This window comes from Poecilia formosa, unplaced genomic scaffold, assembly GCF_000485575.1.
Source record: "Poecilia formosa unplaced genomic scaffold, Poecilia_formosa-5.1.2 Scaffold140, whole genome shotgun sequence".
NCBI classification, from domain to species: domain Eukaryota; kingdom Metazoa; phylum Chordata; class Actinopteri; order Cyprinodontiformes; family Poeciliidae; genus Poecilia; species Poecilia formosa.
In genome coordinates this window covers 1,096,202-1,120,504 of record NW_006800079.1, presented here as the reverse complement: position 1 = coordinate 1,120,504, position 24,303 = coordinate 1,096,202, and the positions used below count along the sequence as shown (strand labels likewise).

At 35.2% G+C, this 24,303-nt stretch overlaps 1 protein-coding gene across 1 annotated transcript in view; it reads right to left on the bottom strand.

Moving 5' to 3' along the window:
- The window catches only part of LOC103145332 (partitioning defective 3 homolog B-like), a 219,865-nt gene extending 202,942 nt beyond the window's left edge, over window positions 1-16,923 (bottom strand). Inside the window, exons 1-2 of the mRNA XM_016676721.1 lie at window positions 15,857-16,923; window positions 3,598-3,699 (exon numbers count right to left, since the gene is read on the bottom strand). Of these exons, the coding sequence (XP_016532207.1) occupies window positions 3,598-3,699; window positions 15,857-15,973 (219 nt within the window). The 5' untranslated portion in view covers window positions 15,974-16,923. The remainder of the gene's footprint in view (window positions 1-3,597; window positions 3,700-15,856) is intronic.
- Window positions 16,924-24,303: the final 7,380 nt, after the last annotated feature.

Below are 24,303 nucleotides of genomic sequence, written 5' to 3'. Positions count from 1 at the left end.
CTCAGAGGATGAAAGAGACCACCCACGGAGGGTGAGAGGGGAATTTTTTATATATATATGAAGAAATCAGTATTTGGCTTCATCAAGGCTCATCTATTTAAATCATCTATCAAAACCGTACAACTGGATTTGATGCAAGTTGCCTATTACAACTTTAGAATAATCTAGAAATATATCACGACAATATTATGTCAGGTGTACACAACATATGAAGATGTACTGCCTTTTGGGAGGAGAGACTTCCAGATGCTTCCATAATTCATACAATCGATCAAAATAAGTGTTTCTCCTCTTACACCATTTGTCAGGCTACAGCACCAAACACACTTACTGGTATGCACTAAAACAACAATAAATCAAATTCACTTTTTACTACAACAGCATTACTACACGCACACAAAAAAAACATTTGAAGAACCTTTAACTATAGCAGAAAAAATAATGAAAATAAATGGTGTCACAATTATTAACAACCCTAAAAGTTCAATGAAAAATTTAACATTTTGTTATTTATTTAAAACTTGATCAGGGAAACTTTTAATCAGAAATCAATGAAATTTAAATAAAAAATGAAACAAAGGTCCATTTCTCTTAGTCTTTCAAAATGAAAGGCAAAATAACCTTTCATGTTATGCAAATATGTGGTCATTAGATTATTAGAAATAGCCTTTGCTCATGTCTAGACACAGAGACATAACTCAGACTTTTAAAATAACTAGAACTGTGATAAATGAGGCTGGAAGAGCACTCAAATGTATCTAGCAACCACACAAAGAAAGGCCCCATTGTTAAGTACAGTGGAGGATCTGTGATGCTGTGGGTCTGTGCCTTTTCTAATGAATTTGGGAGCCTTGTCATGAACTTTGAAATAAAAGGGCATTTTAAATAAAAAAAAGAAATCTTTGAAATAAAAATACTCAGAGAACTGAAAATGGGCCATCATTGGTTCTTTTGAATGGTTATTGCAATTGTCTAAGTTTTATACTTTAAAAAAGAGGCTGTACAACGTATTAACACCATGAAAAACAATTTTTGAGTCACCAGTGAGTTTAAACAAAAATGCATTTCTTATTGTCGGATTTATTTTCAATAAATTCATGTACTGAAATATTTTTTCTTTCTCTTCAGTGTCCCATTTAAAATATGCTGGTGTTTAAAAAAATGTGGGTGGGGAGGAAATCACCTTTTCTTCTTAACATCTTTTATCTTAGTGGTATAAGTAAATGTTGAAAATACAGTATGTTATCACAATACATCAGTCCATTTACATGTATCGCTTTGCTCGTTACACCAATATAAATCAAATCTGTGCACAAGATTTTATTATATTGTTTGCCCTTATTTAACCAGGCGAGACGATAGCAAACTACTTCTCATTTACAACACCAACCTGCAGAACTGTTAAAGGAAGTAACACAAACATAATAAATTACAAATAAACACTTAATTCAGAGAAAAAAAAGAAGACAAAATTATATACTTTAAAGAAAAGCAAATGTTCCAGATCTCAAGAGTCGCAGCTGTTTGTAGAAAAAAACAATTGGCCATCCCTCCTGTAAGCTGTACAGTTTCATCAAAAGTGGAGCTTAAGACACCTCTGGATAATAAAGCATTACAAATTAAAGCAAAGCACAAGTGAAATCTTGCCATCAGAATGAGTTCAAACTGCTCCATGTTACCCTTAAAACCATGGCAATAAGTTTTTGTAATACATACACTCCCAGCTCAGATGATGGTGAAATATTTTGCTCTTAAAAACTTCATAGACAAAGACCGCTGTTGAATTAAGGAAAGAAAAGAAGCCTGACTCATGGTTAACAAGAAAGAGAAGGCTTCTGTGCTTAAAGGTGCTTAAGGACAGAAAAAAATCACAACTTTAGCAACTTTGATATTAATTAGTGCAGGAAAATTCCCATATATTCAACTGAATTTAGACCCCCCTAGAGGCATACAGTGTGAGGCAAGGACACAAAGAAGATATGTTGTGCACTACACTTTCTAGCCAGCAGGTTCCTTGGCTTTTTTTTAAGAAGTGACCTAAATGAAAAATTCAGTTCACCATAGGAACCAAGCTCATTAAAACGTGTTGATTCTGTTTAATTCGAAGAGCCATACAGTGAGATTCATTTGATGTCCTAAGCCAGAAAGTCTTTCATCCAGGTTGTTTATCACATTATACCATACTCTATGACAAAGCTCTCAGAAATAGACTTTTCTGAAGAGTTAAGAAAAAAAACAGACACTTTCCTAGAGGGGGAATTAAGAAAAAAAAAACTAAAAATATATGGATTTGGCTTGCCTCAAGTAAATGGTAATGGTATTCCCTTCTGCTGAAGGCAAGTTAAAACCTTTACCTTTGAATTTTGCTAGAGAAGCAATATTCTATCCGAGGGAATGGCTTGTGGGCTATAGCAGCTCAATAAACTGGAGTGTGAACATGCATACATTTAAAGTCCAACACACAAAATATACTGATAGCTGCATACACACTTTTCCTTCTTCACAGTGTATTAAGCTGTCTCAGTGACTACTTAATAGGTAGGCATTAAATGTATTATACAGACAAATCAGACGTATAAAATATTCGAAGATTAATGCAGGTTTTTCTGGAACTGTGTAGACAGTATGAACAGCTTAGCCATGTAAGCCTGTTTTGGGTTAACCATCTGTTTTTTTTGAAAATGGACCATCTAAAGAGTTCCTCCACAATTTCATTTCAAAAGCCCATGTTTATATAGGCTCAGATTTCTCAGTCAGGTTTTGGCACATTTTTAAAGCAAATGTTAAAGTTCACAATTAATTTATGACAGCTATTTTAAAAGTGGTCTGAGTTGAAATGTGCAATATGTGAAAACTTGAAATGGGGAGGAAAATGGATGGAAAAAGTGTGGCAAAACAGATGTTTGGATGGCTAGAATGGCAAAAAGCAAAAGGCAACTTATTTTTGAATATTCAGACATATATTTTGTTGAGTATATGTCATGTTTATGGGGCAACGGTAGTATCTAAGTGCAAAACCAGAATGCCATCTAATGTCCAGTCTTTAGACATTAGATGGAAAATCGGAAGAGAAACAACTAGAGTAAAAGAAAAGAAGGTGGAATAACAGGAGTGGAAGATGTGGGAATGACAAAAGGACAAGAAGAGCTAATCACAGGTGAGTAGATGCAGCTGGAAGGAGAGCAAAATGGCAGGTTGAGGGGAAGGGATAAAACCTGAAATAGACATTAATATTAAACTGAAAAAAATAGCTTAGATGAGAAATGATCTAAGCTATTTCCCGGAACTAATTCAAGGAATAAAATAAAATAAGATTTAAACAAACAATCAGAAACATAAATGAAAATGAAAAGTTAAAAATATATATATTCTGGGAAAGACAATACTTTTCCATACCCAGTTTCTTTTCAAAACATTTAATGATCCATGTGGTAATTAAATCAAATTCCTTACCTTTCAAGATTTCAAGAAAGTATGGAAATTGTAAATTTACATTAATAATTACTAAGGAGCATTTACAAAATTTGGATGTTAAAATTCCTTCCTTAAGAAGAATAATTCACACAATGCATACATTCTGCCTTACAGCTTTCTTACCTTGTCTTTGTCCTCGACCAAATCACTGAGGATGTCATCAGGGTCCAGAATACCCCCGTCACAGTACTCAACATGATGGGTTCGAACGACAAAATCTCCCTCCTAAGATACAGAACACAACTGAAAATCAACAAGCTGCAAACAATTGATATCTGCTGTTAGATAATAACTGGAATATTATTTTGTCATTTATTTAGCCTTTGAATTTCAGCAATTTTTAAAATCTCATTAGTTCTCTCATAAAGTCGCATGTATTTGTGAGTTTCATCTACAGAGGTCAAATGAAGAAAGTGTAAATAGCCACCAGCTACCTTTATCCTGCGTACCGTCATTGGTGTCAATTTATAGTCAAAGTTCGCAACTTTTTGTCCTTTCCACTGTTTTTGAGAAAAGTTGTTTGTGAAGAAAGGTTAAATGTGCTTAAACAACTCATCCATCTGGCTGTTTGCCCTTTTAATCCTTGTACCATAGTTAATTGAGTCATATTTTTATTTTTTTAAAAACTGCACAAACATTGCTCCTTAACAATTGACATTAAGACACATTGCAACTGCTATTAAGAACTGCTGCTAATGTGCAATTTCCAATTTATTTCTATATTACAGTAGAACTATGGCATTTGTCAGGCTAGTGGACCAGAACCGCCTGCAAATCACTAAAAAGTCCAGAAGACTAATTAACATTAAACTAAAAGAATCACTAAACTCGGGAAATAGCTTAGATGAGAAATGATGAGGATCACTGAGTAAATAAAAATGGAGAAATTAAAAATTAAAAATGCTTATAACCGCCTATTTCAATAGCTCAAACATTAAATAGACCTTAATATACATTAAAATGTACAGTGGGAACCATCTTAGCACTACCAAAGATGATAAGATCTGCAGTCTTATCTCTACTATTGGAAAACAGTCAATCAGCGGCAAGGAAAATTAATGGTGCTTTTAGATTGGCTGTTTTGTAAATGTCAGCCAATAGCATGTCAAGTACCATTATCATAGGTATTTCTGCTCCCCAAGTTGCATTTTCTTTCAAATATTTTAGATAAATCATCAAAAAAAATCTGTGATTAGATCAGTTTTCCATGATCAGTTACATTGCCCTGAAAAATTTGCAAACAGCTGAACCTGTGAAACTGTGAATAGGTGGGTATGAATAACTAATTTTAAATTAAATAATACAGGTTAGCAAAAACACATTTTTTTCTTTTGGTGGAGACATTAATGCATAATATCTCCATGCTGTCAAGTAGCCAGACTAAACATGTCGGCGAAAGGTGAAAGAGAGAGCTGCTGCCCTATATCTCTGGAAGCATGTCACAAATATCTCACTGAGGCAAAAAGAAACTGTCAGCTCTTGAAAACATCGTTTGTCTCCTTCCAAAAAAAAAAAAAAAAGAATATAGCCAAACTCAAACCATCCACAAACAACCTTATCTACTGCCTGCAAGCTTAAACAGCCTTCTCTTCTTGACCGGCCTCCCCTCGGTTCCCTTTGTTTCCAACCTCCACACATCTTCCACATCTTTCTCTAGGTGCCTTGTACAGATTACGACTCTCGCCTGGCCCACTCTCTTTCCCTCCTAACCCCCTTTTCTCTGCTGTGTTGGGTCTGTGATTAATGACACCGACACTGTACTGGACAGCTGACTACACAGAGCTAGTTGTCGAACAACATATTGAGACAACAACAAAACGAGTGCATACACACACCCACATCCTAAAAGCCGCACACAGCCTACAGAAAGGTATCCATCAAAATATTACAGGGAGCTGCTTCATTAAATCTTTCTTTCAGGGTCAGGTGCAAGGAACAGAGGAGCCACTCTGTGTTCCTGTACATGCCTCCAAAGGCCAATCCACACAGAACGCAAACTTAACTGTATCTTATTTCACAGAACTAATTTCATTTGAGCCCACAGACACAAAACTGAGAACATTACAGTTATGACATATTTGTTCTGGCAGATACATGTCATACATGTCTTTAAAAAGTTGGAAATATCAGCTTCGTTATATCTAATCTAAAGATGACACACTGTCTATATTACGTTGTAATTGCCATAAAATGGAAAATATTTGGTCTTATTGCATTTTTGAAAGTGTTCTGATGTAAGCTACCTTGCTAAGCAAAACACTATCTGTGCTGGAAAAGTGAAACTGCACATGATCCACAAACACATCATTCCCATAGTAGAACACAGTGGTGGTAGCAACATGCTGTGAGGGTTTCTGATCAGAGCTGATGGGAATATGAATTGAGCAAAATACACAGCAGTCTTGGAAGAAAATCAAGATGAAGAAAACATGGAGCAGAAGTTTTTATTCCAAGAGGACAACATCCCTAAAAATACAGCTTCAATACACTGGCTTATATTAGAATGGTCCAATCAAAGCAAAGATTTATATACCTAACTTCTGACCAAGGCTCAGCTATCTTGTAAAACACTTTCAGATGTAATTACATTAAAAGGTAGTTCTACTGACAAAAAGGAAGTGAATGCACACCTTTTTTCATTTGTAAGATAATTAGAAAATTATTTGTCATTTTCTTTTCTCTTCGCAATGATGCAGTACTTATTTGTTGGTTTAGAAGACACACCATATATGTTAGTCTATTTTATTCTATTCTGGGATAATGATGTTTTAGTTGTTCTCAGCTCATCCAGAGAAACAGAAATTACTTGCAAAAGCACAAAGAAAATGGGAAACTAAATAGAACTAAATTCATTGGAGTTAGTTGTTGTAAAGTCACAAGATGTAAAAAACGCATATAAATCTATACTGTATTGGTGTATCACATTGCATGTAACTTGCAATAAAGTACCCTCACAAGTTAAACATAGTCTCTGCCCACTCCAACTGCATTTTTTACCACTGAAAATCAAAGCATTTCTCCAATTTTTGTTTTACACTGCTTGAGCATGGGTTAACTTAGCTTTTCATAATTCCTGCTTTCCTTTCCAAATGAACTGCAGTGTGCTGCTGTGAAGTTTGACACCAAGCTAGCTTACACATCATCAACACTGTCAACTGATAGTACCTGGCATATGTTCAGGTTTTTAATTTTAAAGAAGCCCTACTTTGACACTGACACAACTGCATTGGCAACATTACATAACTTCACATTCTCAATCCAGCATCAACATCAAACAGTGCTTACAAAATCTGCATATTCATCTTGACTATCCTTTGACAAAAAGACATGCTAAACATAAAATTATTTTTATTCTCCAAAAGAAGAAGTGAGAAGAGAAGGTTGTGCACTTTTCTGTAACAATTCTGTGCAACCTGTGTGTTTTTTTTACAATGATTACATATTGAATGTCTAGACAATAGTTCTTTATACAAAGAGAAAAAAACTTTAGGAGGAGCATAATAACTTTTTTTTGTTGCTTTAATAATACAAACTAATTGATCTATTTTGCAGGTAGACTAAACACTACAGCAAATACTGTATGTGTTTATTATTCTTTGTATATTGATCAACCACAAAACTTAATTATCTCTAACATCTAGTAACATAAAGTTCCAGGAAAGTTCACTTTTCTGTGTACTAAAGCTGAGTTTTGCAGGCACTAACCCTCTTGTAGAGGACCAATAATGTTTTATCTCCATGAAGCAGTGAAAAATGTTGTGGCAGAAGTTATTTGCATTACACCAACACCCTCATTCCTTTGGTGACCTGCAACTGTTTTTAGGTCATCAGCCGCCCCTTCGGACCTCTTCTTACAGTAGGAAAGGCACAGAGCTAATAGTTGAGAAGTTAGAGGGTGATAGATGGAAGCTAAGTGATCTAGATTAAAAATGTGTGTCAGGGATCCTAATTATAAACAAAGAGGAAATAAAAAGATATAATGAAGTCAAACATCAGAATCATAAACAGATCGATCTAATACAAAAGAAAAGGCACGTCTTTGTAAGTGAAATTTTTGACTTTAAAGTACAGTTTGGAATTTAACATTTAGGATTCGTCTTTTTGAACAGCTTGCCCACACTGTCTCCATGAATCGGATTTCCTACATAGTCAGAAAGCTCAGTGTGGCAGCTGATTGCAAGCTACCAGGTCCCATCGTGTACAGAAAGGTTGGTGGTAGGTTGATTTAAGAGAACATTAAAGCACTGCTCTTTACCTAAGTCAACAGAACAGAACAGAATGAGGAATTCAACACATCCCTGCGGTTTTTCTGAAGAAAATCGGGCACGCGTCTCCTCCCTGCCTTTCCCACATTCTCAAATATAATTGTCTGTGACCTGGAAGGAGTCAGAATGTTTTACAACTTTATGAGCTTTTTCTCTCAGGTGTCTTCTACATTGCTATCAAACCTACTGGAATTATTGCTTACCTGTCTTCCAAGCAAACTTCTTTCAGCAAAAAATTTTTGTAAAGGGATTCTTGATGTTTAGAAGCTCATACTTTACACATTTTCATAGTATTTTAAAGGAGGATAAAGCCATGGCAAAACAAAGTACACACATTTTAAATTACATGGTTTTGGTCTTGCCATTTTTTGAGGCTTTTTCTTACAATTCAACAAATCAATAAGATATACTGATCAAAGTATGTTTTGATGTTTGAAAAACATGCAAGTGTGAGCAGTTTTTGTCAAGGGTAATTTTCGTCGTAATACTTAGATTGTTTTTGCGTGTGATTTCAGCCAGGGGTTAGAAATTCTTAAGTACATCCCTATCTATCAAAGTTATCACAACAGATAATTATAAAAAAATAAATGGATGACAATCGGATGCGTCATCCCAATGGAACCAATATGGAAATTGGAATGTTGCCAAGCAACTAAAAGAGTCAGCTGATAGAGCAGGTGGATTGTTTGGTTGCATGTTAAAATTAGTGAAGGTAAGCCTCTTTCCGTTATAGTGCAAGACTGTGGTACACAAGTGTCAGGTAACTTTCTTGTTATAAAATTAAACAACCTAAAAAGTCTTTGTCTCAAATAGTTGAGCTTTGACTTCATGCAAACTAAAGGCAAAACAGAACAACTTCCTCTTTGAAATATTACAAAATAATTAGGCTGTATGGAGTTAACATCTTCATCCGGGATGACACTGCTGATCACCAGCTGGTGTTAGTTAACAAGTACCATTCGGTTAGTAATTCATTCAACAAAAATTATGTCTTATTTTAAGAATAGAAAATAAATTTTAACAAAAACATCAACTGAGCTTCTGATATTTCTCACTGCACTGCCACCATTTCACCGAAAACCTAAAGTCTGTGGTCTGCTTCCTAAAAAAAACAGACTGGTGGTCCTTAATGTTCTGCATGATATTCTTGCATTAGTTTGGTGTGGAGTGTCCTAGATAGCAGCTTAAAGTGCTAATTTTCTGTCATGGTTTTGTAAAAAATTAGAATATTGATCACAGGTGACTTTCTTTATCCAACTTCATCTATGATGTTTGAAACGTAAAACTTCAGTATGAATGCATACTGAAGTTATAAATTATCTATGGATAAATTAAGTAAGAGTTCTCTAATTCTAAAATTAAAAGTGTTAAGGTGCAACACATGTAGTGTGTGTTTATTTTTTGTTTTTAATGTGATCAAACAAAAACAATGTAGGAAAAGTACACTTATGTTATATCTATTAAAAACCATTGATTTTGAGTAGATCAGTCTATTGATAAATTTCCCAAAGTTTGTTTTGTCTATCAATACAAAAGTCAGTGTTGCTGCATACGGTTTTACTGAAGTGTGGTCTTTTACAACAAACCACATTCAGTAATACTTGAAGTTATAAACAGAACAACAAAGTAACGATCGACTGGTTTCATTTTCCACCTAATCACAACTGAACTAGACACAGTAGGTACTGTTTTCACAACTTTTCAGAACTTCCTTTTTTTTAATTAAAACTTAGGAAAACTGTAGCGTTAAAAAAACAAAAAAACAATCAGTATTTGTTCACATTCGAAAACCCCAAGGAACACACTCCGCTGTTTCGTCAAAGTCAATTAAGAAAGTCCGTCAACATTGTAATAACTTCTTGGTGACTCCCGATGAAAACAGCCTCCGCTTGTTTCTTTTCTCTCCTTCCTCCCTTTCTGGCGCCTCTTCTTCTCTGTGCTATGCAAGCTAGCTACCTATTTGAAAGACTTATTGATTTCACCACAGTGACCTCTTTGAATATTACTGTTTGAAAAATATTAGTATTTTTCTCAATACAGCCACACACTCTCTCACAACAAATCCGCATTCATAAATCAAGACTGATAGCTCTGGTTCCAGAGCCGTTTCTTGGAAATAAATCATATAATTACAGGTCAAGCTGAACTGAGTTGACTGATAAATGTGAGAATGCTGTTGTTGCCTTGTAAGAGTGTACAGACTACTTTGAACATATTACTACAGTATTAGACCCTCACAGTATTTTCTGGTTGTTGTTTGGTGAATGTAGCCTCTGTAAAAAGAGCTACATAAGTTTTAAGCCCCAATACCTACAAGTATATTTGGCACAAGAAAATCAGTACAACAACAGAACACCAAGCCCACAGTGAAATATAGTGCATCATGCTCAGGGCTGTTGTACTTCTGATGAGAAGTTTTCAAATCAAAATTAATTGAATCATGAGTACTTCAAATGTGATGTGGCCAAAAAGGGTGCACCCAACTTTATTGTTGGTAAAACAGTTAGCCAACCAGCAGCAGTGCAAAAAGTTGGTCCAGAGTCATGTAAAACTGAAGGAGCTTCATAAATATTAGTTTAAGGTTGTGCACCAGTTAGTGTGAAACAAGATTTAAAAGCACCTAAAAATCAATGTATTATTTATTTTATTATGACTGCATCTTATAATTGCAATCCAAGACATCCAATTCAAGTTTATTTAAATTAGTGCTGGAAACATTAGGGTTAGGAAAAATCTTCAATTATTGGAAGTGCGAGTAAGAGAAGCAAAACTGGGGATATCTAAACATTATTACTTTCATGAAATTAATATATTTTCCAGATCAAACCAAGTGTCAGCTGAAAAAGCCTACATTTGGAGAAATACTATGTCCTTCAGATTGGTGGACCATTTTCAGTAACAATTTTCAGGAGCAACAGCACTTCTTCAAATAAAATAATACAATACAATTTCCATTAAGCCATATTATTTTAATCACAACTGAAATGACGAAACATATCAAATAATGTTATTGATGTATTTAGACAAAAGCCTGTTGTGGGTCCCATTAGAAATGTTAAAGACTTATTTTAGGATTTTGCAGTCTGTCATCAAAGATAAACTTGCTTGGACAGCCATTTTAACAATTATTTTGAATATCCCATTATTTTCTGCACAACTGCATGGCTCATGTCAAATTCTATTGACTTCTTTTCATTGGTAACCAGAATCATAAGATGTTACAATCATATGTCTAGAGAATACAATTGTGTTCATTCTCCCTTTTAGCGGTGAAGGATTCTACCAAGCTAAGTGTCTGAAGTTTAAACTGGACAAACCCCCTTTATATGCAGAGTAATTGTGTTTTAATCATGTGCAAGTAATATGATATCCCTATATGCAAATGAAGCAATTTTGAGTGGACATAAATGTGGAGGTGTCCAGATTTATGCCTCACCAGAAATTTTCCTTTTTCATTACATAATACTGAACATTGAATATTTTCTTCTTTTTTTTATTTATAATGCTTTAACGTCTCTATACTCTTAACATAACTTTCAAATATTCATATGCTAAAGTAGGTTAGAATAACACAAGCCCTGCTTGATATATTTATTCACATTATTATACATGATGTGTAGTAGCCTCCAGTTTGAAGACCAAGACATTTCTAAAAGCTCAATAAAACAAAATAGCAACAACTAAATAAGTGTTCTCCTATGCTCATTTCACAGCTCATTTTCAAGGAACCACACACTTTTCATACCACTTAACTAGATGTTGCTTTCCTCTGTTAAGCAATGGCTTCTCTTTAACAGTTCTGAGAACTCTTAACAAAAGACCTCATAAATGAGCCTAAGAGTGTCAATTTAACAGTGATGCACATGCAAGAATGCGCAAGATAATAAAAATGGTTTTAATACAACACTGAACTCACTAAGTAGCATTAGGAATATGGGGGGAGGGAAGACTGAGGAAGACAGACAGAAAGCAAGCTGCCTCAGTGAGAATTTTAAAATGTGATTTGCCGAGGACTGTGAAGGAAGATTAGGGAGACTGGACGGCTTTACAACACAGTCACCCCAGCTTTCTAATCCTGAAACACATTAACAGCAATAATTATACAGCTACAACCGATTAGTGTTGCCGAAAAATGACTGAGTGACATGAACAGGAAGGGGGAGGGGAGCACATGGGGAAAAATACATGGAGAAGAAATACAAAGAAAGACATAGTAAAGACGGATGTGATGAAGCAATTGAGAAAAACAAAATTCCCAAGGAGTCCAACAAGAGAGGGAGGAGAAAGATGTGTAGGAGTCGATAGTCGAAAGGTTGTGATAGGAGAGGCAGAAAAAAAACTTTATGCCAAAAAATATTAATATTTATCTTAAAATTCATCAAAAATATGAGGAGGAAAAGCATAATAATGTTAGGACTTGCAGGAAGAGGATTAACTGAGAGACTTACAATGGAAGGAGGGAAGATGGAGAAGAGAACAAAGAGAACAGCAAGCTCAAATTCACTCATGGTGCAAATCTGGGCCAAATAATTTCTTTGACACACGTGGAAAACAATGTGTTTAAAGATTTGATCAATGGAACAGAGGGGTACAGAAAAACACATGCAGCTTTCACCTTGTCTCTCAGTGAACATTAAGATCTAAAATGTGCTTAATTAAGTCAAATCCGGCAAAGTCCAGCACAACACAGTGTGTGCTCGTTTGTTTTTCAGTTTCATTTAAACTAATTTAGAGATAACAAAAAAGTATCCTCTGTGTTTCATTTGAAATTTACAAAGTTAACAGGTAGATTTGTAACTAATCTGCTACACTCTGCAGGTTTTGGTAGGAAGAACTTTTTAAACCTTCATAATGAAACATTAGCAAGTTGCTTCACTTACAGTGGGCCTCCAGTATTCAAAGTATTCCTGTAAATACTTGAAAGCCATCAACCAATAACATGCACAAATGAATGAAAAAAAAAATTCGAACTTAATTGTTACTAAATGTAAATTATAACATCATAAGGAAAATATAAAGTAAAGACTTTTTGAAAAGCAACATTGAAATATCAAATTTAGGACTTTTTACTACCATATGGATCCTCGTTCACGCCAGTATGTACATTAGCTAGACTGGCGCAATGATGGACTCAGACCTGAACTTTCAGAGCCACATAAATACAGTTACAAAGTGGCCTTCTATCACTTCAAGAACATTTCCAGTATTCAAAGTATTCCTGTAAATACTTGAAAGCCATCAACCAATAACATGCACAAATGAATGAAAAAAAAATTAGAACTTAATTGTTACTAAATGTAAGTTATAACATCATAAGGAAAATATAAAGTAAAGACTTTTTGAAAAGCAACATTGAAATATCAAATTTAGGACTTTTTACTACCATATGGATCCTCGTTCACGCCAGTATGTACATTAGCTAGACTGGCGCAATGATGGACTCAGACCTGAACTTTCAGAGCCACATAAATACAGTTACAAAGTTGGCCTTCTATCACCTGAAGAACATTTTTAGGCTGAAATGATTAATGTCCCAAAACAGCCGAAACTCTGAGTTCCTATAAGTCAAGGCTAAAACCCCACCTATTTAGAGTTGCCTCTACTTAGTAACTGGAACATTGATCAACATAATTGATGTGTATTTGCTTGATCATTTTGACTTTGAAATCACTGTTTTGGAAAAATGTGTTATAGAAATAAACTTGACTTGACTACTAATTATACGGTGCACAAGTACAACCAAGTACACCACGTTTTCATTAGCACGTGGTGTACGTGCTAATGAAAACGTACAACACGTTTTCATTAGCACCCTCCCTCGCAAAGTTTGAAGGGCACACACACTGTACACTACAAAAAAGCTCTTGTCACAGGAAGTTTAATGCCATGACAGGTTCAGTGTCCACTATAATCAATAATGACTAATCGTTAACACTTTGTGAGCTTATAGAAAGCGAATATGAGCTACACAAATCTCCATCCATTTGTTATCAGTTTGCAAAACCAGTTGGTTTGCAGATGTAAAAAAAGAAAGCCTTCCTAGTTCTATATGGAACTGAGCCATTTCATTAAAGGGGAAGTGCACAAAGAGGAAGCACAGTTTACCTGAAGGGGAAACAAAGCTTTTAGCTGTGTGTGCACGGCGCTGTGGAAGGTGGAGAAGAGATGTACTGGTGTGAAAGATAAGAATGATAAATGAGAGCTGTGTGGGCTGAGAGGGTGGTATATGGATAGCAGATTAAAAGGCAAAAAAGGTGCAGAGAGGACAAAAAAGAGGAAAATGAGGGCATCTCTCCAGCCAAAGTTTCCCACATACACACACTGCTTCGACACATCTATCCTTCAATCAAAACTGAGCCTATCTATCCATAAGGCTGCTGTGCTTTTTGAATAATGGACCCAATATGAAGCAAGTCACTGAGATGATTTGGTTGTCTGATGGAGGTCACGGGGTTCCTGCCCTGAGAGCAGTGCAGGGAATCAACAGCAGTCATAAAGGAATCACAAGACGGAGTCATTTGCATTTTACACTCACAACTAAATTGGAAATGACTCGTGTCTGCTCCTGTCTGGGCCATCCCGATTCATATCAGATACGCTTTTAATTTTTTATACAGCAGTTATGGAGAACCGGACCTCCCTGGCTTTGTCTAATTTCCCAAGACTTAGGGCTCTGAAAATCTTATGGTTCTTTAATGATATAAAAATGAAAGAGCTTTTGGATGATTTTCTTGTGTCTTTGGGGACATCAAATGTTATGAAAGTACTTTTTCATAAAAACGGATCTTAGCTTTCTACTGACATTCTTCATGGAAATCTTTGCATATTATTACAAAATAATAAAATAAGGAATAATCTGTCTAGCTGATGGCTGAAAAGTCTGACCGTCAGAAAGAAAAGCAAAAATTGTTCATGGTTTTGTTCATTTTCACAAACACACTGATCCATCTGGTACCCTTGGCAAAGTTGCTAACACAGCTGCCTTTTAAACACCGAAGACACATACCAACAATTTGAAAACATATCGTTTTAAAACTCATAAACTCTTCCGTCTTCCTAACTCTACGACTAAAATTTAATAAGTTGAGTTTCCTCTAACTCTATTGAATAGAGTACTGAAAGATTTCCAACTTTTACCTGCTGCTACACACTGACAGTCAGCTGGGACGTTATTAAAAAATTCACATAATGGTGATTATTATCGCAAAAAAAATTCAGTGTCAATATTTTCTTTTCCCTTCTTTCTTTTTTAAGTAGACTTCACGTTTTGTGAGCTTTAGCAACCTGCACATAGCAATCTGTGTCAGGAGTGAATGTCTACCTCAGTGGGATTTTTTTAATAGGCTAACTAACTGAACAACTATCATACAAAACAATCCTTTGCAGCATTAACACACACTGACAACAAAATCCACACCTTTGTTATGCCTATCCTGAATGTTTACTGCTTTTGACATGCAGCCAAAAGCAGTAAGCACATGCAGGTTATAACATGTACAAGCATGGAGAGAAATGTGTTTCTGACACCATTATAAGGGAGTGTTCAGAAATACACACATCTATAGTGGATAAATAAAAATAAGCCTGAACTGTTTGAAAGGTGTCCCATACAAACTTTGTTTAGTGTTCTTATTTTCCTTTTTACTGTTTTGTTAACATGCTACCATATAAAGCTTTTGCAAAGTAGTTAAAAAGGTTCATAGTTATTTTTGAATGTTGTGCTCGTTTTGAATGAGTGAAAACGTTTTTCATTCACATTTTTTTTTTTTCATTATAAATAGTTCCATCACCTACAAATACCTACAAATTTTCAAGATACAAACACTCTATTCAACTGAATAAAATGTGCATTCAGAAGTTCACGATTTGGAAATATTTCTGGTTGGACAGTCAAGTTTGGGAAATGAAAAGAGTGTCATCCACCATTAATACATTTTTAAAACAACACTTCACCTTATACAACTTATACTACAGCTTTAAAATGCTGTGTGGTAATACAGTCATGAGAAACCATGGTACTTGTACTCAATATTATCATACAATTATGATCTCATACCGGCCCAAGTCAAAGCATCACATTTGTCAGAAATGGAGATCGTAAAAGTACTATTAATTACCTGCTCCAGTAGTTTCCTGTATCTCTGGGTGGCTTGCTGGATAAGATCCCTCACAGTCCATCCATCCTTGCAGGGCACAACTACACCTGTCTGTCCAAAAGTTACTGTCACCTTCATCCTGACACACTCAGCTTTATCCGAGATAGTGTAACAGACGAAAAGGAGGTAGGTTCCAAATTGCAAAGTGCACCACAAACAGGTTTAGGGTTGTGATTATAGGCACAGAAAAACTAAAAAAATAGTTGGCAAAAAAAAACCAGGAGTGGCACTGGGCTGCTTTTGTGTAGCTGCACAGATAAATCCACAGAACTCAGAGCAACTTCTTTAAAAAGTTTCCAAAGTGAAATGTCATAGTGATTTAACAGGCAGCAGTCAGCACATAACTGCAGTTTTAATCAACATGCAGTGGTCATCTCGGTGGACACCTTCTCCCCTCATCTCTCCTCAAGTCTTGCAGATGCTGCTGTTCAGTTAGGTCAAAGCATAAACTAAGTTTAATGAAACGTAAAAGTGCTGCGATCATTTCATGATCGGAGCTCATAAACGAGTGGTGTGTCGCGTTATTATTCCTCTTTGCGACTTTACCAGGTTCTGATAAAAAAAGAAGCTAGCTGATTAGCCTGATACTAAACCCTGGCCCCGGCTATCATAGCAAGCTGACGATGAAAGCTTTCACATTTAGACAATTTTTTTATACTCACGCGTCTTTTTCTACAACTGAGCTTACTCCGAATCGCTTTGGTGAATACAAAAAGTTTCGCATCGCGCTCAGCAAGCAGCTCCTGTGCTAGCTAACGTTAGCCACCTTAGCTGAACTTTGGAGGAGGGAGGGATGCAGTCGCTCGGGCATCATTCCAGAAGTTTTCCTCTCGTTTCGACTCAGCCGTTCGCATCTACTTTATCGTCCACAGATACACAAGGAAGCGCGGAAGTTATTAACCCGTCCAGTGACAGGCTGCGAGTGAGTTGAACCAGCGAAGAAAGAGAACTTTACTGAGTTGGAAAAGTTTTGGGATTCCTCCACAGCCCCGTCCGTTCCTGACCAGTTCCTGACCAGTTACTCAGCCGCTTGTTGCTGTCACTTTCTTAAAGGGATAGCGCCCCAATAATAAAGCACATACTGTAAAGCAGCGAAACATGAGAGAACCCAATATGTTTTAGTAACTTACTTATGTTGCAAAAACTGTTTAGCATGATGTAGTAACCCCTTCTACTGCTGTTCTAATACTTTCTAAAGTTAGTACAGCTTGTATGCAGCTTTGAAGAAAGTAGAGTTGAAGTATAAAAAATTAACTATGTCAAAATGCCTTTATTTACAGACTTTATTCCAGTTCCATTATTAACAATATTAATAAAAGACTATTTATGCATAAAAAAAACATTGAAGCACTCATTTGTTTAGATGATGTCCTTTGTTTTCCTTTTATACATTAAAATGTAGATTTATTGTTCAACACGACTGAGTTGCTGTTTTCTTGTAATTCAACAAGAACCTAGATTACAAAAAGCATTCATACCAATTGACTTTTCCCACACTTTATCTTGTTACAGCTACAAATTTTAATGTAGTTTTGGGATTACTGAGATGGGTTAATAATCATACAAAATTTCCATCTAACTTTTAGATAGGGAGTGCATAATCAGGCTCTCACTGGTCTAGCCATTGGTGGGAACACTAATTAAGGTGATACATCTTAGAAATTATGTTTTGAATAATCTGTAGTCAAATTCCTTTAAAAATACAGCTGACGCTGTTACTAACTATATGTAGTTACACTGAATCTATAACATGTCTTTTTTTTTTTTTTTTTTTTTTTTGTTTTTTTTTTGCCTTTATTTATACAGGTTGCTTCATTATGATCCAAAATCTTATTTACAAGAGAGATTTGTTTTATTCAGTAAGATCATTTTTCCCCCTTACAAATTACAGGCTGTTGCAAAGTCCACAAACCTTATCTTTACTCACTTGAATCTTTTGTTTAATCAGTGCATTACATGTACTGATATTGCAATAAACTGGCAATATGGATTGACTCTCTGCTTCAGCTTCAAAATTGAGGCAAGTAAGTATGATTTTTCTTTTTTTTTTAAATTCCAGACAAAAAGTTTTATATTTTTCCATCTAAATTTGATTACTGCATTCTACAGCCCATATTTTTCTCTAAAAATGTACATATTAGGCAGAATCAGTCATCTCAGATGTAAACAAGAATCTATTGCAATAATGTAAACTACAGCACTTCTATTTAACAAGTGTTGAAAAGTTAACCAGACATTCCAGTCACTGGCACCGTTTCAAATGCTGGAGCTGTATTTACAAAACATCCTGGCTTTTCACTGTTTGGTTCATCTTCAAAGGAGGGAATCCCTCCCTGAGAGGAGGAGTTCGACTTTGTAATTAGTAGCTGAACTGCCTGCATGTGTAGATCTGCTAATTCATTTGAGCTAGGTTTAGTTTCTGGGTCACTGAATTGCATTGCTACTAATGAACCCCAGGGGAGAGGGAGCATTGTGCATGTAAGACTTTTTTCTTTTCTTTTTTTTTTTTTTGCTCTTTTTTTATCTTCTGTGATAAAGTTTTAAAGTTAGAAGTATGCATGAATTATGATCTAGCTAATGATTTTTAATTAACTCAGAAGTTGGGGAGGAACATTAGCTTTTTATCAATACACAGCGTAGGATGTGTTTACAATATTTGTTTATGCTGGGAATAATTTATTTAGATCACTTATCATTATATTATTAATGCAACTGCTGAAACACTGAGCGAACGATACATGAACTGCCAAAAACCATAAATATTTTTACAATGCAATACTGAAGGAAAATGTAGGAAACACCCATCATGGCCATGAAAATCATTAATTTAGGGCTTTAAAATATTTGATTAAACCGTTCTTTTTTTGATCATACAAATAGTTCCAGTGTATTAAAATCAGGTCCTCCAGTTAAAATTCACTATAGATTCTTCTTCCAATCTCACACAGTGGAAATTATTCATATAGGCTTAAACACAAACTGCCACACCCATTTTGATTAAATGCCCCCTGGCAAGTTTATTTGAATAGCACCATCCATGCAAAACTCTATTCAAAGTGCTTTATGGGAATTCAAAATACAGTGAAACAAACCCTAAGTATGATGCTGCCACTTTGAATGTCTCAGTTTTATTTTTCCAAACATTTTTGTTTTTGTTATCTCCAGATAGGTGGACTACTGGGTCAGTGTTCACCAGATCTTCTAACAATCAAATAATTGTAAAGAACTTTGTTTTTTAAACAGGCCTGTTGTTTGAAGAAATATATGCATGGTAAATTTAAGCTTCATAAAACATGACATCTTATTTGTCTTTGCATCAAGGAATGACACCCCCATCCCAAACACAAAATGGTTTAGCCATCAACAAAACTTCTGTTAATAGAGTTTAAAGTGGAGAGAGAGGACAATAAGCAGCCTTGGTTCGTCCTCCGTTCTGCATCAGGCAGCCTCCATCACTTTGATATACAGAAACACGTCTCAAAGCTGCAGGTGCAACTTCTGCAGTTAGTCCTCTCTCATCTCTATGTCCTCTGCTCTAATAGTGCTAACACAGCAGTTTCTGCCAGGGACCTGTTGTGTATCTTTGCTAGTGGAAGTAATAAATAGAAAGCGTCCAATAGGTAACGTTTGGAGGCTGTTAAATGTTAATGGCTGTGCTGTTTTGTAACTCGCTCAGGATTGATGTTAGTACATGGCATGTATTCACCGGCTGTAAATGAACTGAAGAGGTGAGATGCTATAAATTAAATGAAGATGCAGCTGTGGACCCTCAGCTGTTGAAGGAAGGTTCAGCCCACTTATGCTATATCATTTGGAGCTTAAACCTAATCAAACAAAACCCTAAAACACAAAGAAATAACAATATTTATGGAAAGCCACAAGTGTCACAGTTCAATGCTCTAAAACGTTCCCAAACTATTAATGGATGTGTCATTTTTTTAAGTAAACTGGAGATGTATGCATCAAATTAATGAATTTGTGTCTTAAATAAATAAATGTATTTTTTTTATTATTCAAATCTGTAGTACTTATTTTATAAAAAATATTTTTTTCTTCATGATCATGTGCTGCAGAATATCATAATGTAGACTCAAAAAGCATGATGTCAAAGATCAACTTCATCAGAGACATTTAGTTAGATATTATTGAAGAGCATGTATACATCTGACCCTTCACATTAAATACAATAGAAAAATCCGCTATAAATTCAAGATTATAGTTTTTAAAAAAATATATGTGAAATTGTACCGACAGTCCACCATCATTCCAATGTTTGGGCCAAAGTAGAGAAGCCCCTCTCTACAAATAAAATGTTGAAACAGAAAATATCACCAGCAAAGGAATAAACAATCAAAAATAAATAATACACATTCAAAATCATTTTTTTATTCAAAGGAAAACAAAGCAATTAAAGTGGTGTACAATAGAAATCATGATAAAATTTTAAAATAGATAATATATATAGCATCGACCACAGTGCTATTGATCAGAGCAAAGAGAAGAGAAGCAGAGGGATCTTTAACTACCAAAAAATTGACTCCAAATCTGGGGATCCTTATTTTGCTTTTCTTTTTAATTGGCACAGTTGTGTTCAAACCCTGCCCATTTGATCCATCTGGCAGTTGGTTCCCCCTCATTACCCCATATGGTAAAACCCTAACCTCAGCAGTGTTCTGTGTCATGCGTCCTACATTATGAGCTGTTAGGACACCACTGTGAACATGCTAGAAATTGAACGCTCCCCTGCTGTTAGGACAGGTGCATTCACTCCCTGGCTAAGAAATCATTACGTTAATACAAGATGGAGTGGGGGAGCACAGGGCATTGGGGGGAAAAAGTACTGTATACATCAATGTTATTCGGAGTTTAAATATTCCTAATGGGACCCATGATGTGGATTTTACACCAGATGTTGGCAACAACCTAGTGGATCCAACATACAAATAAATTAGGATTGTGATTTTAATGTGTTGATTTTTATTAATTAATTAACTACATGTACCTGTGTTGACTCTTTGTGAATGACTCCAGTTTTCATCCTGCATCTTCGCCACAAGAGGCTGCAGCCTCCAGCAATAACTAAAGGGAGAAAATTAGTAAATAAAAAATAGCTTTGGCTTGCTTTTAGTCAAACGTTAGAGTAATATTTTGTGAATAGTTTGTATCCTACAGATAAACCTTTAACAACATTTTAGCTGTTGAGAAGTCTATACAATACCTTGATAGAGTTTTAATATGCCTTGGACCTTTTTACATTTAGTCACTATCAAAAAAATAGAAATTATTTGAGATTTTGTGTGACAGACCAACACAAAATAGAACATACTGTAATTGTAAAAAGGAAAGTGGCTTTTTATTAACTCTCATTTACTCTGACACCCCTAATTGAAATCTACATAATAGACAACTATTCAATCGCATAAAGTCTTAGTAGATTACAATAATGTTTGTTGTTGTGACATGACAAAATGTGACAAAATTAATGGCAGATGAATATTTTTGCAAATAACTGCAGATATAGATGGCCAAAAAATAGATAATATAATTTAGGGGTCATATACAACACAAAGTGAAAGAATATCAGTAGAGGTTTTAGAAAATTTATAAATTCTTTGATCTGTCCTAAAGCACTGGAGCCAGTTTCATTAAACAGGTGATGAATAAGGAAAGAACCAGGATACTACACTAAAAACTGATTTCATTGAGAGGACAGGAGCAGCTACTTCATAAATCCACATATAAAGGTGTAATTCAGAAATCTAATCAACATCAGTCACAGTCAAGCCTTTGCTTTAGCACACAGAGCCTGAACAGTCCAGCGGCTTCAGGATTTGTAGCATGTCGGAGCTTTAAATCTGATGTTTGTTGTGACATTACCTTGCTCGACCAGCAGTAACAATGAATTGTAATGACTGTAATGACCCCTTCTTAGGAGATGAAAGGAGGCAGGGTGGTCAACCACAGCAAAGCAAGAAGGTTCAGGTTTTTAGAGGGAGATTGCTATCAAGTTAGTACATTTCCTTCTGGAAATTTTGACTTTTTGTACCAGAAGGGGGAGACAAATCGGCTTCACCACAGGGTTTTTAGTATCTATTTTAAATTGACAAATGCTAACCTAAGAGAGGGGTTTCAGAGTTTCTTAAATTAAGTTGGAAGAGGTTTTACTTGATTCTCTTTCATTTTTTTGTGTATTTCTTTGACATGTAAACTGTAGGTATGACAAGAGCAGTCTGATTCACATTTTAAATTTTAAATAAAAAATTCTGAAACAACTTTTTTGTGAAAGTTTTACTTGTATGCCTGATCAACCAAAAACTAAACACACAATAATGAGAAAGAAAAAAAAAAGGTTTATTAACAGAAGAATGCAATAGTCAAAGACCGTATCTTTTAAAATAAATAATATATACCTTATTATTTATTTATTTTTTGTGTGTCTGGTTTCTGGTTTCAGTGCCCGGGTGCCAAATTTTTACCAATTGTTTTGTGGGTCCTGAATGGCCCAAAAGGGTCAGAGTTTGGACAACTCTGCCTTGGAGAATAAATGGTGGTTTTGTCTACTAACTGAGATAAGTCAGATTTCTTACATATTTTTTTTTATGACACATTGGTGTTATTTTTTTATCCTCCTCTTATGTGACCCCAAAGGCAAAGCAAAACAAAAATAATAATAGTTAAAAAAAAACCTAGGATGAAGTGATATAATTCATTTTGTAAGTAAACTGTAAGATATCGTTTTGTGCTGATCTGTTGTGCTCACACTCATTTAAAGATAAAGTTTCTGACCTGCAAGTATTCTGTGAAACATAAGATTCATTTTTGTGCAAGTAAGATAGCACATTAAATCTCTTCAGCAATAAAAAGGGATAATGTCCTCTTTTCCTTAGAGTAACATTTATTTTTCATTTTGTCCCTTGACATGGCTGTGTTGACTGAGGTGAATTTTAAACCTCCAGATCTCACCTATACATGTTAACAAAACGGTAACCTGACTTGGTGCTCAACATATTTTATGTTACTGATAGATTTTTTTTTTTTTGTTTCTTGCAGCCTGGTCTTGCATCTGAATGTGTGTGTGGGTGTTTGTGTGATGGTGGTGTAGATTCTGACAGATCAATAGTTAAACTTGTCAGCAGGGAGATTTCGATCAGCCACACTCCGTCTGTCTATACCCATAAACCCCCAGTCCCCTGTGCACACATGGCCATCGAAATGGTCAAGCCGAACATTCAATTTAATAGTGGAAAGAATAGCATGTTGTCAATAAGCTCCTCCTGTTTCCTGCTCCAACATGCACCTACAGAAAATGTTGTATCCATTAATCCACAGAGCACTGCAATGACTTATTTATGATTGATGAAGTCTGATCATTGCTACATATTCTGAGATCTTGCTTCCAAAATTCAAACAATATTTGACTATTTTCAGTCTAACGTTTATTCATTGCATAGACACCGTTGCTGTTTAAAACTCTATTGAAGATATTAATGTCTGTTTCTAGTTTTAAGTCAGTGGGAAGAGAGTTTCAGAGTTTGGGAACCTTAAAGGAGAAACAAGAGTGTCTAAAGAATATTTTAAATTAGGGACAATACAGTCCACACTTGTAAGATCTAAGAGTGCTCTGTCTGATGATGAGAGCCGAAAACAGTGGCGACACATGAGTGCTTGAACAGTTAGAAACTAGTTTCAAAATAATAAAGTTGAAAATAAGTAAATAAGTAAAAAATATAAAATCAAGAAGTAAAGTGTTTGTGGCCTTGTTTTAATTGAGAAACAAACTGAGATGGTTTTCTATGGATGGATAGAAAGTGGATGGAAAGAAAAAATGTCACTCAATATCCTTATATCAGGGACTAGTAATGAGTTGTCTGTATGTCAAATATAAATTAAACCTGTGTATTCATTAATAGTAGAAAACATTACATTGTCCTTAGCTTTGTAAATTTCAAGAGTAGATAACATATGAGTAAATTAAATAGGTTGTGTGAGAGTGCTAAAAGGTTACTGCTTTTAGGCTATGTTGTTAACAGGTGGTTATTATGATCAAAATAACTAAAATATGACCTGCATCGATGCACGCAAAAAATGAAAAACAAAGCACATTTTGACTTTGCATCTTTCTTTTTAACTGTGTTTTAAACAAAGACACACACACCTTTGGCTAATAACTCAATTAACACACTGTCACTTCAAAAACTGTAATTCCACATGTCTCTAGGGAGGATAATGAAGCAACAGACGGTAATTGATACTGTATTTGTGGAAAGCTGCTTTAAAAAAAAAACTAATTATGTGTATATAACAAGCAGAGAATTGTTTCGACAGACCCTGAAACCCATTAGTTGTAGAGATGGGGACGTGTGCGTAGGCAGAACTTTCATGTGTATATTCCCGACTCCATTGTTAGG